At 34.8% G+C, this 19,642-nt stretch overlaps 1 protein-coding gene across 4 annotated transcripts in view; it reads left to right on the top strand.

The window, feature by feature from the left end:
* LOC139688994 (fatty acid synthase-like) overlaps positions 1-19,642 on the top strand; it is an 86,724-nt gene that overhangs the window by 57,555 nt on the left and 9,527 nt on the right. For all 4 annotated transcript variants that reach the window (XM_071586280.1, XM_071586277.1, XM_071586278.1 and 1 more), the window contains exons 5-28: positions 213-413; positions 569-807; positions 952-1,188; positions 1,713-1,919; positions 2,335-2,460; positions 3,422-3,685; positions 3,813-4,002; positions 4,130-4,359; positions 5,261-5,464; positions 6,359-6,459; positions 6,755-6,899; positions 7,847-7,963; positions 8,325-8,433; positions 8,707-8,979; positions 9,757-9,933; positions 10,547-10,773; positions 11,330-11,458; positions 12,825-13,118; positions 13,845-14,092; positions 15,360-15,641; positions 16,062-16,185; positions 16,763-16,939; positions 17,876-18,055; positions 19,046-19,244. In XM_071586280.1, the coding sequence (XP_071442381.1) occupies positions 213-413; positions 569-807; positions 952-1,188; positions 1,713-1,919; positions 2,335-2,460; positions 3,422-3,685; positions 3,813-4,002; positions 4,130-4,359; positions 5,261-5,464; positions 6,359-6,459; positions 6,755-6,899; positions 7,847-7,963; positions 8,325-8,433; positions 8,707-8,979; positions 9,757-9,933; positions 10,547-10,773; positions 11,330-11,458; positions 12,825-13,118; positions 13,845-14,092; positions 15,360-15,641; positions 16,062-16,185; positions 16,763-16,939; positions 17,876-18,055; positions 19,046-19,244 (4,680 nt within the window). The remainder of the gene's footprint in view (positions 1-212; positions 414-568; positions 808-951; positions 1,189-1,712; positions 1,920-2,334; positions 2,461-3,421; positions 3,686-3,812; positions 4,003-4,129; positions 4,360-5,260; positions 5,465-6,358; positions 6,460-6,754; positions 6,900-7,846; positions 7,964-8,324; positions 8,434-8,706; positions 8,980-9,756; positions 9,934-10,546; positions 10,774-11,329; positions 11,459-12,824; positions 13,119-13,844; positions 14,093-15,359; positions 15,642-16,061; positions 16,186-16,762; positions 16,940-17,875; positions 18,056-19,045; positions 19,245-19,642) is intronic.

Genomic DNA, 19,642 nt, shown 5'->3' on the forward strand with positions numbered 1-19,642 from the left:
TAATGTAAAAGGTGGTATCTCCAGTTCTGTCCTACTTGTTTAAGTGCTCTTCTTAAACACAATTCACATAATGAAAGAGTATATGTAAAATAATGTTTCATCAGCACAATTTTAATATGTGTTCTTTTATATTTGTACCATGCTCTTGACCCTCCTTGTATTGTATTCATGATTCTCTATGACCCTTAAAATGTAATTTCTCTTTTTAATAGGTCCCAGTTATGCAATTGACACAGCATGTTCATCAAGCATGTTTGCCCTGCAGCAAGCATTAACTTCCATTCGAACTGGCCAGTGTGATGCTGCCATCGTTGGTGGAGTAAACCTCCTCCTGAAACCAACTTGCTCTCTTCAATTCCATCGTCTTGGAATGCTAAGTCCCCAAGGAGCGTGTAAAGCATTTGATGTCTCAGGTAAGATAGTACAATGTTTCCATTTGAGTCCATAATATCTTCAAAATGACACTCTTGTTTTTTTAGAAAGTTTTGCATGAAAAATAACAAGAACAGTTACAAGATTTCCATTTGATAGAGCACAGACTTTACATTCCTTTTTGCAATCCACTCAGGTAACGGTTATGTTAGAAGCGAAGCTGCTGTAGTACTATATCTCCAACGTGCCTCAGTTTGTCTCCGGCGATATGCAACTGTGATTAATGCCAAGACCAATACAGATGGTGCCAAAGTACAGGGTATAACATATCCATCAGGAATGATGCAAGGTCGGTTAGTTAAAGAAGTATATTCTGAGGCTGGCATTGACCCTAAGGACGTCGTGTATGTTGAAGCTCATGGTACCGGAACTAAGGTAGGTGTTTCTCATGCAGTGTTGATACTTAAAATTGCTTCCGTTTCTTGGTTTAACCACTTGTTTCGAATTGTTGAGATTTATTTGGCATTCATGATGCCTTACAAGATGACCATAAATTGAAACTGAGGTACCTCTCAATAGGTTGGCGATCCACAAGAGGTGAATGCCATCGCAGACGTTTTCTGCAAAGGAAGAACTCCCGGACATCCTCTCCTGATTGGATCAGTGAAGTCTAATATGGGACATTCAGAGCCTGCTTCTGGTTTATGTTCCATTGCCAAAGTATTAGTTGCCATGGAATCAGGGACCATACCGGCCAATCTCCATTTCCAAGAGCCAAATCCTGACATACCAGCCCTCTTGGATGGCAGATTGAAGGTATCAGGATAGTTCATATGCATGTACATATAAGCTATTTTCGACCCAGTTCCTTCGTCCTATCACATATACGTATGCAATAAGTCATTCTCGGTTAATAATGTAAGCAATGTTCAAAATCACCAAATTACTCAATGGGCACATTTTTATTTGCTATTTATTGTGTGCTGAAATCATGGAAGTGGTGACTTTTGAATGATATCCAAAAATGCTAATTAAGGTGTAATTTGACTTTTATCCATTCCTAACATCACATGTCATCCATTTCTGCTCTGCTCTATTTTCCTCCTAATTTTCTTCAGACATCCTCCAATGTAGTTTGCGTGATGCTATTTTTGCAGTAAATAAATTAAATTTGGTTATACCGATGAAATTTAAAATATCTAGCTATGCATAGGAAAAACTCACAGATGTGAAGGAAATTTTCCAATTAACCCCTTGAGTCACCTATACTTTGAAATTTTAATCCCATATGATGCTTAACCAATGTTTTATCAATACATTGTCCTTGCGTGTAATTCCAGGTGGTTAGTCAGAATATGCCGTGGGAGGGTGGATTGGTTGCAGTTAACTCCTTTGGTTTTGGTGGTGCAAATGCCCATGTTGTCCTCCGCTCTAATCCAAAACAAAGAAAGCCTCAGCTGTCTACTAATGGACAACATAATGAGCTCCCACGTCTTGTAGCAGTGTCAGGAAGGACAGAAGAAGCTGTGAAGAAGCTGCTTGGCCAAGTGAGTAGATGATTCTTCAGTCAAATACAATATACATGCATGTTCTGCAAGTTATCCACTGTGAGTGGTTCGATATGCAACACCAATGAAAAGGGTTTGGAAATGTGAAATAGACTTGAGGGATTGAATTATGAACTAAATTATTAAAGTCTCTGCTAACATGTATGTATTTTGGAAAAAAAATGTATCCATAAATGTATTGCTTTCAGAATACATTTCTTCAATTTCATATGCATGGTTTGATCGGCAGATACTTATAATGTAATCTATTTTCAACGAGGAGTTTTTTCAATGCACCATTGTCACCATACAGTTTTCAACTATAAAGTTCCCTTCTTCCCAAAGATACTTTAATCCCTTTTTTGTGTCCTGACACTCATGCACACACATCTACATTTTGTCATTTTATTTGCAGGTTGAAGAGAATGCAAAAGATGTGGAGTTAATGGCTCTTCTGCACGAAATACATTCCACACCAATTCCTGGGCATTCCTACAGAGGATACACACTTCTGGGAGATGAGCCAATGAAAGAAATCTCAGTAAGTATGGAGTCTGAATGGGACCATAAGTGAGAATCTCAATGTAAATGATGTCATACATTGAGACGGAAAGTAATCATCCAGTACAGTGGTATTCAGCCACTTTTTCCTTAAATATACCAGCAAAAATAAACTGCACGTACTCACAAAACAATCTGGCCCTCCAATAATGAGTTCTGGTTTTTTTGAGGATAATTAAAAATGGTGGGTGAATTCAAATACAATGCTGTACCAGAGTGGCAATGAATTGCAACTGTCAAGAAATATGTACCATGTACCTGCGTTCTTATGTCACGAATACTTTGCATTCAAGTGTAGATTGTTTATTGAAATTACTGTGTTCTTTAGTTCCCCCAGCTCAAATCAATTCCCATAACTGTGTGGTCACAAAGTTGGTAAACTCAGGAAATCAGGGGAAAAGTTGGGAATTGCTCATATTCTCCAAAATTGGGAAAAATTGGTCAGATTTTTTTAATGTTTTCGGAAATAGGATGTTAGCAATGTTCTTTTTAAGTTGCAACTGTAGTATAGTTCGGACAGACTCCATTGATATAAAAGGCATGCCAAGGAATGAAAGGTGATCCACAAAAATGAACCAATCAGAATTAGGGAAAAGGATGACAAGTTCATCAAGAAAACTGAGAAAAAGTTGAGAATGAAAATCCATAAAATTAGAAGTCACCCTACATAAGGGTTGATGTTTATTGGATTTCTGTTAGTTGGAATCCTGATAATGGAATTCATATTTACATTCCATCAGAATTGTGACAGAAGATTTTCCAGATGCATTGCGATTAATATTCCATTTTTTTGCATTTTTTAAATACTGTGTGTCTCAAATATGTTGTATAAGACCATTACCGTCTTATTGGTATATTGTTCTTTGTTCAGGGAAGAAAATAATTTTTGACGAACGTATGAGTAGGTAACTTAAATCAGCATATTCATTCATATTTGTCAGGAGTTTACTGCTGGAGCTTCTGGTGGCAACACAGCCAACCCAGACCGGCGCCCAGTGTGGTGGGTCTTCTCTGGAATGGGAACCCAGTGGGCTGGCATGGGAAGGGATCTCCTGATGCATCTGCCCCCATTTGCATCTGCCATTCGACGCTGTGCAAATGCTCTTGCACCTCACGGATTAGACCTCCTGGCGCTCTTAGACTCCACTCAAGAAGAAACTTTTGACAGTGTGCTGCATTCCTTTGTGTCCATAGCAGCAATGCAGGTAGGTTGAGAAAGAGGTGATCTCTGCAAACACATGCATATCATTTCTATGAGTTGTCAACATTTTACTGGTTGAAATATTCCCATGATAATTTTTGCCATATTGAAATCCTGCTAATTCTTTTCAGGTAGCCTTGGTGGATGTGTTGACATACTTGGGAATTTCACCTGATGGCATTGTCGGCCATTCTGTTGGTGAATTAGGATGTGCTTATGCAGATGGAGGTTTTACGCCCGAGCAGGCTGTTTTGGCAGCATACTGGCGAGGACAGTGCATTCTGGAGGCTAACCTGCCACCTGGCGCCATGGCTGCTGTTGGTAAGATGATTTTCTCTTTGATGAGACGTGTGCCTGAAATTAATACTCGACCTCTATGGATGAGATAACCTTTGTAACCATACCCAGTTGATGGATGATATTAAAATTGTAAAAATGTTTTTAACAGGTTTAACGTGGGAAGAGGCAAAGGCTCGCTGTCCGAAAGGTGTCTTTCCAGCTTGCCACAACAGCAAAGATAATTTATCTATATCTGGTCCTCCTGAATTAGTTTCGGAGTTTGTGAAAACCTTGACTGCAGAAAAGATCTTTGCCAAGGAAGTTAAATCTTCTGGGGTGGCCTTCCATTCCAAGTACATTGCTGATGCCGGTCCAGCCCTTCGGAAAGTTCTTGAAAGGGTAATTTATTTACTCATGCTATATTTCAATTTAAAGGTTTTCCATTCCAAAAAGTTCCATTTTATTGTATTTCATTTGTTAATATATAACTCATTAGATCCTGGTAAGCAAGTGGGGGGTTATATAATAATAAGAAAGTGGGAATTCTATTGAGAAAATCATCTCCTTTTCTATGTCTTACTTTATTGCTTGGACTTGGAATGTCCATTAAGCAATGGGAAAGCAAACCAAAACTTTAGTGATTTTCTCAATTCAAGTGCTAAAATAATGACTGATTTATATAGCTTAGAGTAAGTGTATGGTTGTTGCAAATATTAAGATGTAATAGTACCCTAATGTGTGTGTATACTGGCAGAGGTTCACAGGCTAAAATCTAGGTAATGGCTCTTGATATCCCCTGCTAGGTAATCTTAAACTTTATTTGATTTTCTACTTCTTATATATATTTGTGTTTAAAATTATGGTTTAGAAATTGACCACTATGTCCAAAATGCACAAGTTCTGTAGAGTTAGGAATTGAGTGAATTTTACTCAAGCTGACTTAATAAATTTTCATGTGCATCAATAATAATCATGTAAAAAATATTGAATTGTAAATTATATTTCAAGTGGAAATTAATATGTGATGTTTTGACACAAGTTTACTGTATCCACTTTCCCAGTATCCTTCTTATGCTTAATTAATAAATGCAAGTGATATATCTCCCAGTCACATCTAAAGAATGATCATTTGACAGCTTGCATGGGTAAATCGTTTACCCCAAACTGTATTCAGTAAATGTGTAACTTACCTTGAAATGTCAAAAAAATGAAATAAAAATGTCATCAACATAATTTGATTCAACTTAGCAGTCTCTCAGTTATTACTTACAGTTAATCAATCTTATTGTTTTATTTGCAGGTCATTCCTTCTCCCAAGCCTCGCACAAGCCGATGGATAAGTTCATCTATTCCGGAGAAAGACTGGAATTCCCCTCTTGCGCGTCTTTCTTCACCCGACTACCATGTAAATAATTTACTCTCACCAGTGTTGTTCCATGAAGCACTTCAGCATGTACCTGAGAATGCAATTGTAATTGAAGTGGCTCCTCACTGTCTTCTTCAGGTAGGGTTCCTGTAATAATATTTAATTTTTTCTTTCAGTGGTTTATCGTCTTTTTTAAAGGGCAATTTTAATAACACAGCACATTGTTTGCTACATAGCAATGAGTGTATAATGAATATTCTCATTTAAGCCCCTTTTTCCCATGATTTCTGCATATGATATCACTTAGTACCTAAGGATAAGAGGTGCAGTAGTCCCTATTATCCATGTGGTATGAGTTTGAAGCACAACTATGGCTAATAGAACCCTCTTCATAAACAAGGGATTCTTGTAAATGTAGATATGTACATATGTATTAGGATTTTGTAAAGGCCTGCTATTTACGCTTAATATTATTTATAGTAAGAATTGCACATGCCCATGAAAAATTCAATGAAAAATCAAACAAAATCAACGTGGAGTATAGAATTTTTAATATAAAAAGAATAGGAATGGTGTTCTGGCTTTAGGAGCATGGACACCTGTGGATTACTGAAAATACAAATGGAGAGTGTGTGGATAATGAGTAACTACTGTGCTCCCTAAGAATTTGAATATCAGATAATGTCACTTTATAATACCTATATTGATCCTTATAATGTTTTCATTGCTAATAGTTGTTAGCAGCATTATTCCACCATTCTTTTCTATTGTTTTGCATTGCTCTGGGAATATGATTTCATTTAACAGTTCGTTTTTGAATTCCATCCATGTTTCTATCAATTGGAAATGGTTTCTCAAAATCTCAATCTCATATCTTGTCTTGCCTGTGAAAATTATTTTGAGAGAAAGGGCATATTTACAATAGAGTAAACCCACATCACTGTAATAATTACCCATACACTAATACCATAGGCTATGAATGTGCTAACGTTTTGAAAATTGTCTTTATACCTTTGGTACTTTTATTTTCAGGCTATTTTAAGAAGATCTCTTCCTTCTACTTGCCTTAATGTTGGCCTCAGCAAAAGAGGTCACTCTGACAACATTAGGTTCCTACTCTCAAATATTGGAAAGTGAGTTATTATTGATACATAACTAAATTGAATGTTTTTATTTACCTTTGCTGTTGGACAATATTAGTCTTTAGTTATTGTGCTTAGTTTCAATGAAAGTTATTTAAAATTCAACTTTTTGGACTTATAAATTTTCGCTGAAGTTTTTCATGTAAACTAAACAAAAGCAGCAAATTAGTGTAATTTATTTTCACTTAATTCAGTGGTTTCCCACATTCTATGTAATATTGTAATATTCTGGAATTTGCTTTTATAAATGGTCTCCTTTTATCACATAAAATACATTAATTTTTAGGCTATATAATGCTGGGTTGCAGCCACGTCTCAGCGACCTTTACCCGAAAGTCTCATTCCCAGTTTCAAAAGGAACACCAATGATTGCTCCTTTAATTGGTTGGGATCACAGTACAGAATGGAGTGTAGCACATTTTGGTGGCAAGGTTGGTTTCAACAAATATTTATATTAAACCATTTTTGGCTAGGTTGTAAGTGTTTTTAAACTGAAGGTTAACTTTAAACTCTGGTTATGGCCAAAACTCAGTTTTATGACTGCTAGTTAAGTTCAAAACTGATTGTTAAACAGCTCAATGACTGAGAGACGATGTTTCTATGGTTACAGTGTTCACATTCACTTGTGAGCAATCTTATTGGATTTAACAGTAATCTCATTATATTAATGTTCGCATTAGTTAATGGTTAGATTTTATGAGGCATAAAAATGCTACTCAAGAGTTATTTAAAATGTACTATTCTCAGATTATTGTTCCAGCTGTATTTTATTTCATTCAGCTCTGTACCATGTTGAATGGGAATCCCTTGTGATAATGTACATACATGAAGGGGGAGAGGTGTAGACCTAGTTTAATGCAGTCAGTTCGGTAACCTTGAGTGTCTTAAAGATAAGGATAGTCTATTCTTTGTCACTCAGAGTTTTCAAAATACCCAATTTTAACATCCTGCGAAAGTATACATATTGCTTATATCCAGAAGTAGGGATGTGTGCATATTTGGCCTTTATTGCTAAGTACTAATTTTTTAATTGAAACCCCTAGGCAATACAGTGAATTTCTAATTTTTACATGCAGCAGATATTCCAGTTGAATCAAAACAATTAATGCATTCGGGTATTTGATTTTCTCAAACCGTGATTTTGCCACATTTGTGAAAATTACTTGATTCTTACCCCTGTATTTTATGGAGTACAGCACAGCTAATGTTTTTCATCATAAATACATGTAACACAAGTTTGGAGATGACAGTGGGAAACGGTTATACCCAAGTAAAATAGTTTGGCATTAATAGAATACCCAATTAATGTATCGTAACATTAAATGCTTACTTTTCTTTTCTATCCATATTCACTGAAAAACACCTTTTTCCTCTCCAGGGTTCGGGTCGTTCAGGAGAATCTGTAATAAGTGTAGACCTCAGTAAAGATGATGATTCATACCTGGCTGGTCACACAATTGATGGAAGGATTTTATTCCCTGCTACTGGATACTTGGTAATTATCACGCATAACATAAATGTGGATTTGTGTGTTTCCATTAAGTTAGTGCAGTTATTTTGAGATTACTATATTGATAGTTCTTAGTGTCATAGTGATTATTTTGTTAATAATTTGCATGTACCCATATACTGGCATGTTTATGAAAAAAAGTTGATTCCCCAATCTGTACAAAAAATTAGGCTATTGTCACATATATTAGAGACTTCTTCTTACCATTGTTATAAATTTAATTTCCTTTCCTACTGTAGTAATAATTTTTGTTGTGAATTGTTCAATAATTACTTATCTGAATTGAAAAATGCATGGGAAGGTTCAATGTCTCATAATGGTCTTAACTATATCATTCATCTTGCAGACACTGATCTGGAAGACATTTGCCAAACTGCAAGGAAAATCTTATGAAGATTTGCCTGTTGTACTGGAAGAAGTCAAATTCCACAGAGCTACAATTATGCCAAAGGAAGGTATGTCTGTGGTTTGAAATAATTCTTGCAATTGTTTAATATGAAAGCATAGATGATGCATCGTTGTTCATTATCATTGAAAATAGCATTTTCATTGTTTTACATGAGATCATATTTCCACAATTGACACACACAATTAAAAATAGTTTTTTTCTGTGAGAATTTTCTACCTCAATGAGTGCAAACAAAAATGGTGGTAACAGTAAAATAATGGTTAATTGGTTTTGCTGATTTAATTTGATGAATAATTAAAATCCTCTTCAACTTCATCAGGTGCAGTAAAATTCCTTGTGAATATTTTTGAAAGCAGTGGTGAATTTGAGCTTAGTGAAGGTGGATCTGTAGCTGTATCAGGGAAAATATTCACTTCTGAGGAACCAGAAAAGGACACACTCAAGTTGTCTCCACCTAAAAGTAAGCTTCCAAAAGAGGCATTAATACCTCCGATATTACCTCTTGCCACAAATGATGTATACAAGGAACTTCGACTGCGAGGTTATGACTACAATGGAATTTTCCAAGGAATCAAGGAGTCTGATAATGAAGGTGAGCCATTTTTATCAATGGGTTTGTTGATAGTTTTTTGTGGAAGACATTTTTGAGGGTTCAGTTGTTGTCTTAACCTACCCTTAGGGGTATGCATCCCTTGAGTTGTGGGTTCAAAATGGGAAGCTTGGGGAGGTAATTTGAAAATGTCAATGTCTTCAACGATAATATATATGAATGAAAAATGATTCCATAAATTCTTAATACAATAGTTTGGCCATTGGGAATTCTTTGATTTTATTTTTGTCTCTCATACTAATGAATAGCACAATGTATAGTATTATTTATTGCTCAAAATACCATAGAATAGGAATCATGAACAAAAAAATGTATGTGGAAACCTCAAAAGTAGTTCAGTTACTCCTACAGTGAGGGATTTCCACAAGGTTTTGACTGAGACATTTTAATACATTTATGTCTTAGTAGGTACCAAACCAGAATATTATCAGCATCAGTAGTATTTCAACATTTTAATACATTTATGTCTTAGTAGGTACCAAACCAGAATATTATCAGCATCAGTAGTATTTCAATTCTAAGATTGATTCACTGCGACCCTCCATTCTCCTCAATTCAGTGTTAATTCTCACTCACCCTCTGGTTGCTTTTCTGTTTTACGTCCTTTTTAATTTGTCCTATGTACTTGTCTCTCTGTCTTCCCTTTAGGATCTTCCCTTCTATTATTTTTATAACTTATCTATTGTGCCTCAAAGTGTGCCCATTCCATTCTAACAAGCAGAATGTCATCTGTATTGATAAAATGTATTATTCATTCAGGCCTAATTGGAAAGCTATCTTGGATTGGAAATTGGGTTTCATTCATGGATACAATGCTGCAGTTCTCAATACTTGGACAAACATCACGAGAGTTGTACCTACCAACTCGTATTCAAAGAGTGAGCATCAATCCCAAAAAACATAAGGAGATGGTTGAAGCTCTGAAAGATGAAAAGGGTAAGAATGATGTGATATGTGCATAAAATTTAAGCTTTCAAGCACATACATGAATGAATTTACCTAGTATGAGTACTATGCTATAGTAACAGTTTTTTTTAAATTTTCCAATTTATTTATATCATTATTTTGTAGAAATTCCTTGCGCAGTTAAAGTATATAGTCATATGGTTTTGTTTTGAGAATGTGCAAGGCATGCAGAATAATCATGACTGCATTAATTCACTTAAAAAAATAATGATGCTGTGTTTTACCATGAAATTTTAGTTACAGTTTGGATAAATTATTGAGAATGGAGTAGGAAATGAGACGTAATCAAAATCAATCAGTCATCTTAATGTCCCCTTTATCACAAAATGCTTAACTGTATTCTCTTAATGTGGAATTACTTAAAGGAATCAAATATATTAACTTTCATTGAATATTACTGGATATTTTGTTTCTTTATAGAGAGCCATTTATGTACAATGTATGAAAATTTATTTCCTCATCAATTCAATAATGTATGGATGTAGTTTGGGTAACACAATTGCTTCATGAATTTGCAGAATTTCGGTGTATCCTAACATATTTGTGACCCACTTTCTGCTTACACTACTTTACAATATTGCAGCTGGTCTAGCAGTTTCTATGCACCGAAGCCTCAATGTCCTGCAGGCCGGTGGTGTTGAGCTTCGTGGCATGAAGGCTTCTCTTGCTCCGAGACGTCATCAACAAGGTGGAGGCCAAATTGCACCTAATTTGGAGAAGTATGCATTTGTTCCATATAAATTGGAAGGGAAAAAGAATCAGGCAACTACAGCTGGAGGAAGTGATCGCATCCGGTCAGAATCCATGCAGGTAAATAAATATATTGGAAATTAATCAAGAGCATTGTTTTGCCATTGTTTTGAGCTAAAAATTAACAGAAAAGATGCAGTTGCTATTCAAGCACCATCAATAGTAATGCTATATATCTCTTCCCCATCAATATCTTTAATTTCCTAATCTGATAGTAGAACAATGTTAAGAGCTATATAAGTCACAGGATGAGATTTTTCTTTTTATCTCCTCTGTGTTCATTTCCTCTCTCTCTTACCCATGCATTGAATACTGAATTTTATTGTTTCCTTCTGATTGTGATTATTTTAATTGTGAATGAGAAACTCACAGCTGGATATTTACAATGCTAGGATTATTAAAGAGAACTCAAGAGTAATTATGATAAGTTTTGTTTCAATTTTCATGTAATATGTAGTTAATTGCATCCAAAGGGAATGTGTTGCTCTTATGCATATCTTGAAATTCCTCCCTTTTGAATGACAAAGTAATACTGCTAGTTTATATGTATGCATAATACCATTAAGCATGTAAAACTGTTTCTCTATAAATAACTCAATTATGTTCTCCATTTTAGGTTGCTCTCCAAGTAGTGTCTGAAAATGCTGGGGCATTACGTTTAAAGGTTGCTGAGTTTCTGGGCACTGATGGTAGGAGTATAGCTCAATCAGTTTTTGAAGTATATGACAAGGAACCGATGCTTCAGGTAAATAATTTTCATAACATTAAGAACTCTTTTTTATGGGCACCATTTGTGCTGGTGTATTGTACCACCAGAATCCGTCTGTGCTTCTTTTCTTGTTTTCAAGTTCCAATGATGCAATTCCATTAAGTAAAGATGTAGTTTTATCATTCATGCTTTGTGAACATTTTCATCAAATCAGTGTTGAAAACATAGTAGCTACCTCATTTGTATCTTGCCAATTCTAATACCAACATCATTTCCAAATTCCTTTTCTGAACATCATATGTCATCAGTAGCCAATGTATTCGCAATGAGGTTGTGATTACCTTTTGACCAGATTGTTGACTACTTATATGCAGTGCTTGATAGAGACTACAATTTCACAACTACTAATTGCTTTATTAAAATTTATTAGATCTCCCTAGTTCTAAATTTAATAAACAATTAAAGATTGAATAACATGTATTCAACAGAAATACTACTGTACCAGTAAAATATGAGTATTTTGAATTCTCTAACATCAAATTGCTAGGCTAATTAATCTTTTCACTTATTGTGATAAACTAGATCACAACATGAAATCTGCAGGAAATTCATGGCAGAATATTCATAACAGTAATATGGCAGCATATTCCTAACAGCTTAAATGAGATTGTCTATTGTTAAGTATCAATTCAGTGTCCTTGCTGGAGCCTTCTTGGCACATACTCAAGTTGGGTGGGTTATTGAGTAATCTATTTTATACTATATGCAGTCGTTCAAATTAATTGATCAATTAGTATTGTACCATTTAAGGTAGGTTTTCAATGGACATAGACTGAATATCACTTTCTATTTCTTAGCTTCATATAACTAGGTACAACCTCACACCACACATTATGATAGCCTTCTTCGATTCTGTATAATATCCCTTCTTACATGAAGTGCCGGAAATGTAACAAAACAATCTACATATCCTGTTCGAAAGATATACCCGGGAATTGCAATCAAAATAATAAATATTCAAAAATGTATATGTATTAAGAATTTGTGGGTTTGATGCATTAAAAAGACATCCTGAATCCAAAGTCCCACCAATTGTCTGTATTTTCCCTGTTCTTTTGTCATGGAAGATTGGAGCTTCTATGTATGATGAACTTACAAAGTATCAGCATCATTTGGATCATATCTCTTTGAATTTATAATCACATATACTTTGAACACATACTTTTCGGCAAAAAGGAGACTTCTAAATCGGTTAAAAATTTAGTTTAATTCCTATCACACTGTATCATGGAGTTGGGAACTTATGGACAGAGTTGCCAAAATTTGTGGCTGCTAAGTTTAATATTATTCCAATAATATATTGAAGTTAGAATATTCATAGAAACTTGTTTGATTTTTGTAGGTTGACTATACTGCCATTCTGCCCATTGGTGTTGAAGCAGAGGAACCTGATTCCCTTGAACGCCTTGGTGTCAAAATAGTTACAAATGCAAGTGAGGCACCACAGCTTGGTTGTCATCTTGTGATAGGAAGAGGAAAGCATGACATTCAAAACATGATTCCGCTTCTGAAGGAAGGAGGTTTTCTCATGTTGGAGTCTCCTGAAGATAAGGCAAATTCACTGGCTGAAAAAGACTTGGAGATAGTCAGCATGCAGCCAGTTGGGGCAGGAAATACGGTGGTGCTTCTAAGAAAGGTAAATTTAAAACTAACTTCTTAAAATTTTAAACTAAAGATATGACAGTCACTCACAATGATATCCTTGTTTCATATTTATATAAATAAATAGAATAATGATTATTTCTAATAATGTCTATTTCTATGTAACGTTCTAAATACACTATTCAACCTGCCTGAGATGTTTGAATTTCATTGATGTTCATCTTTTGATAAATACCAATTCTTACATTCATTCTGAGTAGTTTCATTCTTTGAGGTTTTCATATTAATTTTATTGGCAAAAACAAGCTAAAATATCATTAATTTAGTGGTCTACATTGTTGGTTTAGTGTAGCCATGTTAAAATGTTTTTTATGTAGCAGGGTTTTATTAGTCATTTAATCTGTCTGATATGATGATGAATTCATGATTTTTTAGTCTTTCTGAGGATGGTTGAAAAATCTTGAAGACCTTGCTTAATTAATTTAAAACACCTTGCTGGTGTTTATTTTTCTTAGTGAAATACAGTTTTTAATGCACTATTAAAAAGTGAATGGCACAATGAATTGTCAAGAATTATGTCTATCAAGAACAAATTTATCAGAGTCACAAATATCATCGTATTCAAAGAAATTAACAGACTAATTATTAATTAAATTAAAATATTAAAGTTAGTGAATTGGGTATTAAATCTGCATGAAAAATGACCATTTCTGGGTTGTATGGTTTTAAATGCCTTGTTCTTTTTCTAATCATTCAACAGCCGATTGAATTGTCAAGTGTGGAGTATGCTGTGGTGAATGTGAGCATGACTGGAACTGGAACAGTGAAAGACTTCAGTTGGGTAGATGATCTTAAGGAAGCGATGGCGAAGAGTGAAGCCATTTCTGGGCGTGAAGCTGAAGGAGGAAGTCCGTTCAGGGTTTATGTTGTTAGCCATGGTGAGGAGATGAATGGCATATTAGGCCTCACTACTTGTCTCAGGCAGGAGCCAGGCGGTAGCAATGTCAGGTGAGTTCAAGTGGTAAATATTGGCAAGAATTCAGGCAAAAAGAGGATGTGCTGCCTCACTATTAGACTTCTCTGAGTCCTGTTTATGCTTTTCTGTGGGAGGAGGAGTCTTTGATAAATGTAATTATTTCGAATGCTTGAATGGTTTGTCCATTTAATACTAAAAATATCAAAGAAGAAAGAATATGTTGATATAACTGGGTGAATTCATGCATCATGTCAATTATAATGCACACAGTGATCTATTGGTCCTGCATGGAAGTGTCAGCAGTTTCCTTACCATTGCTGTGCAGTATTTTGAATTTTTCACTTTAGGAAGGAAAAAATTTCATTTTTAAAAAGGGAAGTTGATACATGTAAGTTAAATGTACATTGCGGGTGTTTAATCCAAGGAAAAATCTTTATGTCGTTTGTTTTTACTTAGTTTACATTGAATGCAACATTTTTTTCATAAATGTATGCTGAAGAGGAAGTAAATCTTCAGTGGTATTTTAAAATTGTAATGATCTGGGTTACTATGGGTAGGCTATTGAATTGAATTTTTATTTAATGGCAAATCAAGCAGTTCAGATTATATTTGAACATTTAGCTGTTATATTAGGATTTGTGATGCATAATTTTGCCAGTTAACCATAAGTGTGACCTTTTGGACTTGATTTTTAAAGGTTCATAAACATTGTGTAGCTGATATATACCTAGTCGTGATCTATAATATTCACTGTAAAGAATTAGTTGATAAGATTTGAACAGGTCATGTCCCTAGAAAAAGTACAATTATGAAGATTGCTAATGAAACTCAATATTTGAAGCTGTAGTCAGCCACAAATAGAATATGTAGTTTAATGGTATGGGTATGGTTAACTAGTTTGATCATAAAACATTAGATGGATTTGCTATTTTTGTGTATGTTAGTAGTGTTCTGTTATTTATATAAGCAAACATGTGGAGCATACAGTCAAACAAGATACCTGGCTCTATTCTCTAATTTGCCCATGCAGCCCATTGGAACATCAAAGCAATTTTCTGTGGTAAAGAAATGCTCCCATATGCATCATTAAGTAGTTGCCTGGTTAATATTTGGATAGGTCAAAATTTTGTTATTTATCTGGAACAAGTCATAGATATATTGTATGAGTTTAGATTTAGGTTCAGAAATCTACTCGATTTATGTACAAGGGTTACACAGGATATGGCAAGGTGTTGTTAAGGATTACATGGAAAATTATTCATTTCATAGTTTTTAATTGAAATCTTCTATCTTTTTCAGGAGTATATATGTCCCATCTGCATCATTGCCACGTTTAGCCAACAGCATGGCAACCTGGGATAAGTCCTACATTGCCCAATTACGTTTAGATCTGGTGAGCAACGTGTTCTCCACAGGAGGTAATGGGACAACCAGCTGGGGTTCATACAGGCATCTGAAACTGGCTGCTGAGGCAGGTGGAAATGTGGCAACTCTTCAAGTGGAGCATGCTTACATTAATGCATTGGTTAGGGGAGACTTGTCCAGCCTTCGTTGGATTGAAGGTCCACTGACTTATTACAGGTAAAGAGATGAAGCATCTCACTTGGGATTACTCAAAAAATACTATTAAACATTAGGTTTGGATATTGACGAAATGACTAAGCAGAGGTTATTTACTCTAGTTCTCAGAAAGACAAAACTATCCACTCCATTTCTCTTATTGAAATGAAAGGTGAGGCTTATCTACCTCCCTTGATCTATTTAGATAGGCTCTCATCAATCTAGAAAATCTTAAACCTAAAATGGCCTTTCCATTTCTTCATTCACTGTGATTCAGGGTCATTATTTGATACAAAAGTTGAAAAATAATTATGGAGTGGTTTATTATTGGGTACGACATCCGTGTCAATAATTTGAAATTTTGCAAATGTGTGTGTGCTGCTGAAGTTGTGTGAGAAAATAAATATGAATTTGAATATCATAGTCAATTTTGTGTTTTAGGCCTGAATTAAACCCCAAAAGTGAGTTATGCAGTGTTTACTATGCACCACTTAACTTCCGTGATATCATGTTGGCCAGTGGAAAATTACCTCCTGATGCACTTCCTGGAGATTTAGCTGGACAGGTAGGTGTAGTTCTGCATGCATTAATTTTAAGCAAAAAATTCCCCGGCATAAGAGAGAATGACATGTATAAGTATAATGTATGTATGAGCATATCATGCACTATAATTACTGTAAATGGTGCGTTTTTGCGGATAATTATGAAAATTGGACTTTTCTTTAATTATTTTTTTGTTACCATTAAAATTTTGAGTTTTATGTGAAAACAGCTTAGGCATTAAAATGTACTCATTATTTAGTACCTACCTATAAGTTAATTAGTATTTCATTGATTTAAGAGATCTTTCACTTGAAACACTCAATGATATTGCATGACATTTTGTTTATATGACATTAAATGACTCCTGCTGTATACAAAAAGTGTACCTTCTGTTAATATTGCTTCATTAAAATCAAATTGAAGCATTTTTTAACTCAAATATTTCTGCATTATTTGTAAAAAGAAATAGAAGTAACTTTGCTAATGTGAGTGCACATTCTGTGATCTCATCAGTGTCTCTTTGCACTCCTCTTTAATTTTATGAGGTACTTTGAAAATATTACATGCACTTTCCACTTATCCTTGACCTTATTTTTAAGGACTGCATATTAGGTCTCGAGTTTTCTGGACGTGATTCATCTGGGAGGCGTGTAATGGGAATGGTTCCAGCAAGAGGTTTGGCTACAACTGTTTTAGCAGACCCTGCTTTCCTATGGGAGGTTCCATCTAATTGGACTTTGGATCAAGCAGCTACAGTCCCTGTTGTTTATTCTACTGTAAGTAGATGGAGCTACTTATGAGAAAGAATTGTAGGTCACTGTCCTGTAAAAGTAGAGACAACAGAGTATAATGCAACCAGTACTAAATAAATATTTTTAAATTACCATGGGACAGAAACATACAAATTGTGTGTTTAAGTTTTTTTATGCATTGTATCATATAGCACATGTATTTGGGGATTAATTTACACAATGTGGAGCATAGTCATGAATAGGCACTACTGGATTCTGTGTTAATCCAAAATTGCTGCAAATATTCTATTTTCAAATGACCCTAAATAAAAATGTCATCACGCATCCATCTATCACATACATATGATAACTTAGATATTGATGAATGCATTATATTATTTTAACTCCTAATCCCTGAAAACAATAATGAATCATGAAAAATGCATAATAATGTTATGTTCTATTATATCCATTCAGCTATCTCCATTAGATTAATAGTCCTTCCACTTTGTTGATGTATTTGCATTTTTTGTGCTCGTTCCCTTCCTTTCTAAGACTGGGCAGTTTTTAATATCACTGATTGCATTCATCTTTCGGTGCATAATGTCCTCATTTTTCAAATCTAATCCTTAATTTTGTCTCATAAAATTAAAAAAAAATCTCATTTCCTACCCAGATCCTAAAAACTCAAGTGAATATCAATCACTAGCTTAAATGTCATAATAATGCACGTACAAGTCCAACTGCTGCAAATTATGAACTGATGAAGAATTTTATTCTAAAAAGTAAATGGTAAAAGAACAGCATTATGAGAGTGCTTATTTCTACTCATTATGAGATGTGCTGCTCAATGTGTTTTTATTTTCATTTCACTCATGTTGAGCCGTTCATTAGCTTTGAAGTTTTAATTCCATGGTAAATTGTAAAAAATTTAAAATGATTACACTTTTAATGGTCGGTAAATTTGAATCAATTTTGCAGAGCTATTATGCCCTGGTGGTGCGGGGAGGAATGAAGCCAGGTGACTCTGTACTTATCCATGCTGGAACTGGAGGCGTTGGTCAAGCTGCAATTGCCATCGCACTTCATTCTGGATGCAATGTGTTCACAACAGTTGGCAGTGCTGATAAAAGAAAATTCCTTCTTGACCGCTTTCCCAAGGTAGGTAGCCCACAAAACGAGCTTGATGGTAACCATGACATATCATTTTCAATTTTCTTTTTTTTTCATCACAGTTTGGTCATTCATTCAAATTGTAAATTCTACCAATAACTTGTACATAGCAGTGCAACAAGCAACTGTGACAAATGTGATTGAGCTCAAATGGGAAAAAATGCTAAACCAAAATATTACTCTTTGTCATGATTAGCTTTGTCAATTGAAAGTCTATCATTAAGGCTTTATGACTTCTGACCAATTGTATATACTTGTATCCAATGTTTTATTTTGTACTAAGTAGGTCCCATTTCATTGCAAGAGAATTTTCAGGCTAACTCTTTTACAGAACATTTTGGTTTCCTCTAGATTAAAATGTAAAAGGTTTCTCCCAGAAAATATTTTGCAATTGCAAATATCTGTTGGAAAGGGGAAGGATTTCAGCTAGTCTCCATGAAGCAGTGCAGTACAGAATCTTTAATGCACAAGTTATTTCAAAAGTTTTTAGTCAATATTATCTGGGTAATGTGACTGTATAATGCTTTTCAGAAGATAAGGATCACTGATCACTCACAAGCACCATAGAAGTAAAATAGACTGAAATCCCTTTCAGATTCGGAAGCATTAAACATAGAAATAGAAAATACACACGAGAATTGTGGGTGTCATATTTTATGATTTACCATGTTTATTTAGCTTGAACTAGGTTTAATTTAAATAAATTTGAATGAAAAGTTCCCAAATTTTAACATGAAGCAATCTCAACAGTAAACTAAAAAGTTTGTTTCTTGAAAAACTAAGTAACTGGAATTAAAATCTTAAATTTTGAGTGAGAAAATAACATCAGCACAGCTTCTTGAAATGGCTAGTCTGTATCAATGTCACATAAGAGTAGTAGGGTATTGAATTGTTCAATCTTTTCATTGTAAATGGTCCTCCTCTAATTGCTTGAAAAACATTTTGCTTATTCATGATGTGTATATCTGATCATTTCAGTTAAATCCTCGCAACATCGGCAATTCAAGGGACACAAGCTTCGAACAGATGATCTTGGAGGAAACAGAAGGACGTGGTGTGGACCTGGTGCTCAACTCGCTGGCTGAGGAGAAGCTTCAGGCCTCTGTTCGGTGTCTGGCGCAAGGGGGAAGATTTCTGGAGATAGGGAAATATGATTTGTCCAACAACAATCCTTTAGGTGAGCTATCTGCCTTTAGCCCTTTTAACACTCTTTGAAAAATCATTGAAACAAAATCGAACTATTAATTTCCTGTTAATTATGCTGAAATTGGCTTGAATTGTTTACACTCCAAGCATAAAATAACTTTTCACTTATTCATGACTGATCAACAATGGTAAATATTGATAATCATCCTTGTTTGCAACAATCACTAGGGATTAAATGTAGTAATTGCTAAATGCTAATTGTGGGTGCATGGTAATTGACATTTTCCATGCAGCCACTGCTTGGAATGTGGGTGGAATTCATTAATTTTACAAGGCCTTCAGCTAGTTTCAAGATGTTCAAGGACCATAGACCTACCTAATAGTCAAAGTTGATAGATATTGTTCATCATGAATCATTAGGTGGAGGGT

This window comes from Hetaerina americana, unplaced genomic scaffold, assembly GCF_022747635.1.
Source record: "Hetaerina americana unplaced genomic scaffold, ioHetAmer1.1.p SCAF_1, whole genome shotgun sequence".
Lineage (NCBI taxonomy): Eukaryota > Metazoa > Arthropoda > Insecta > Odonata > Calopterygidae > Hetaerina > Hetaerina americana.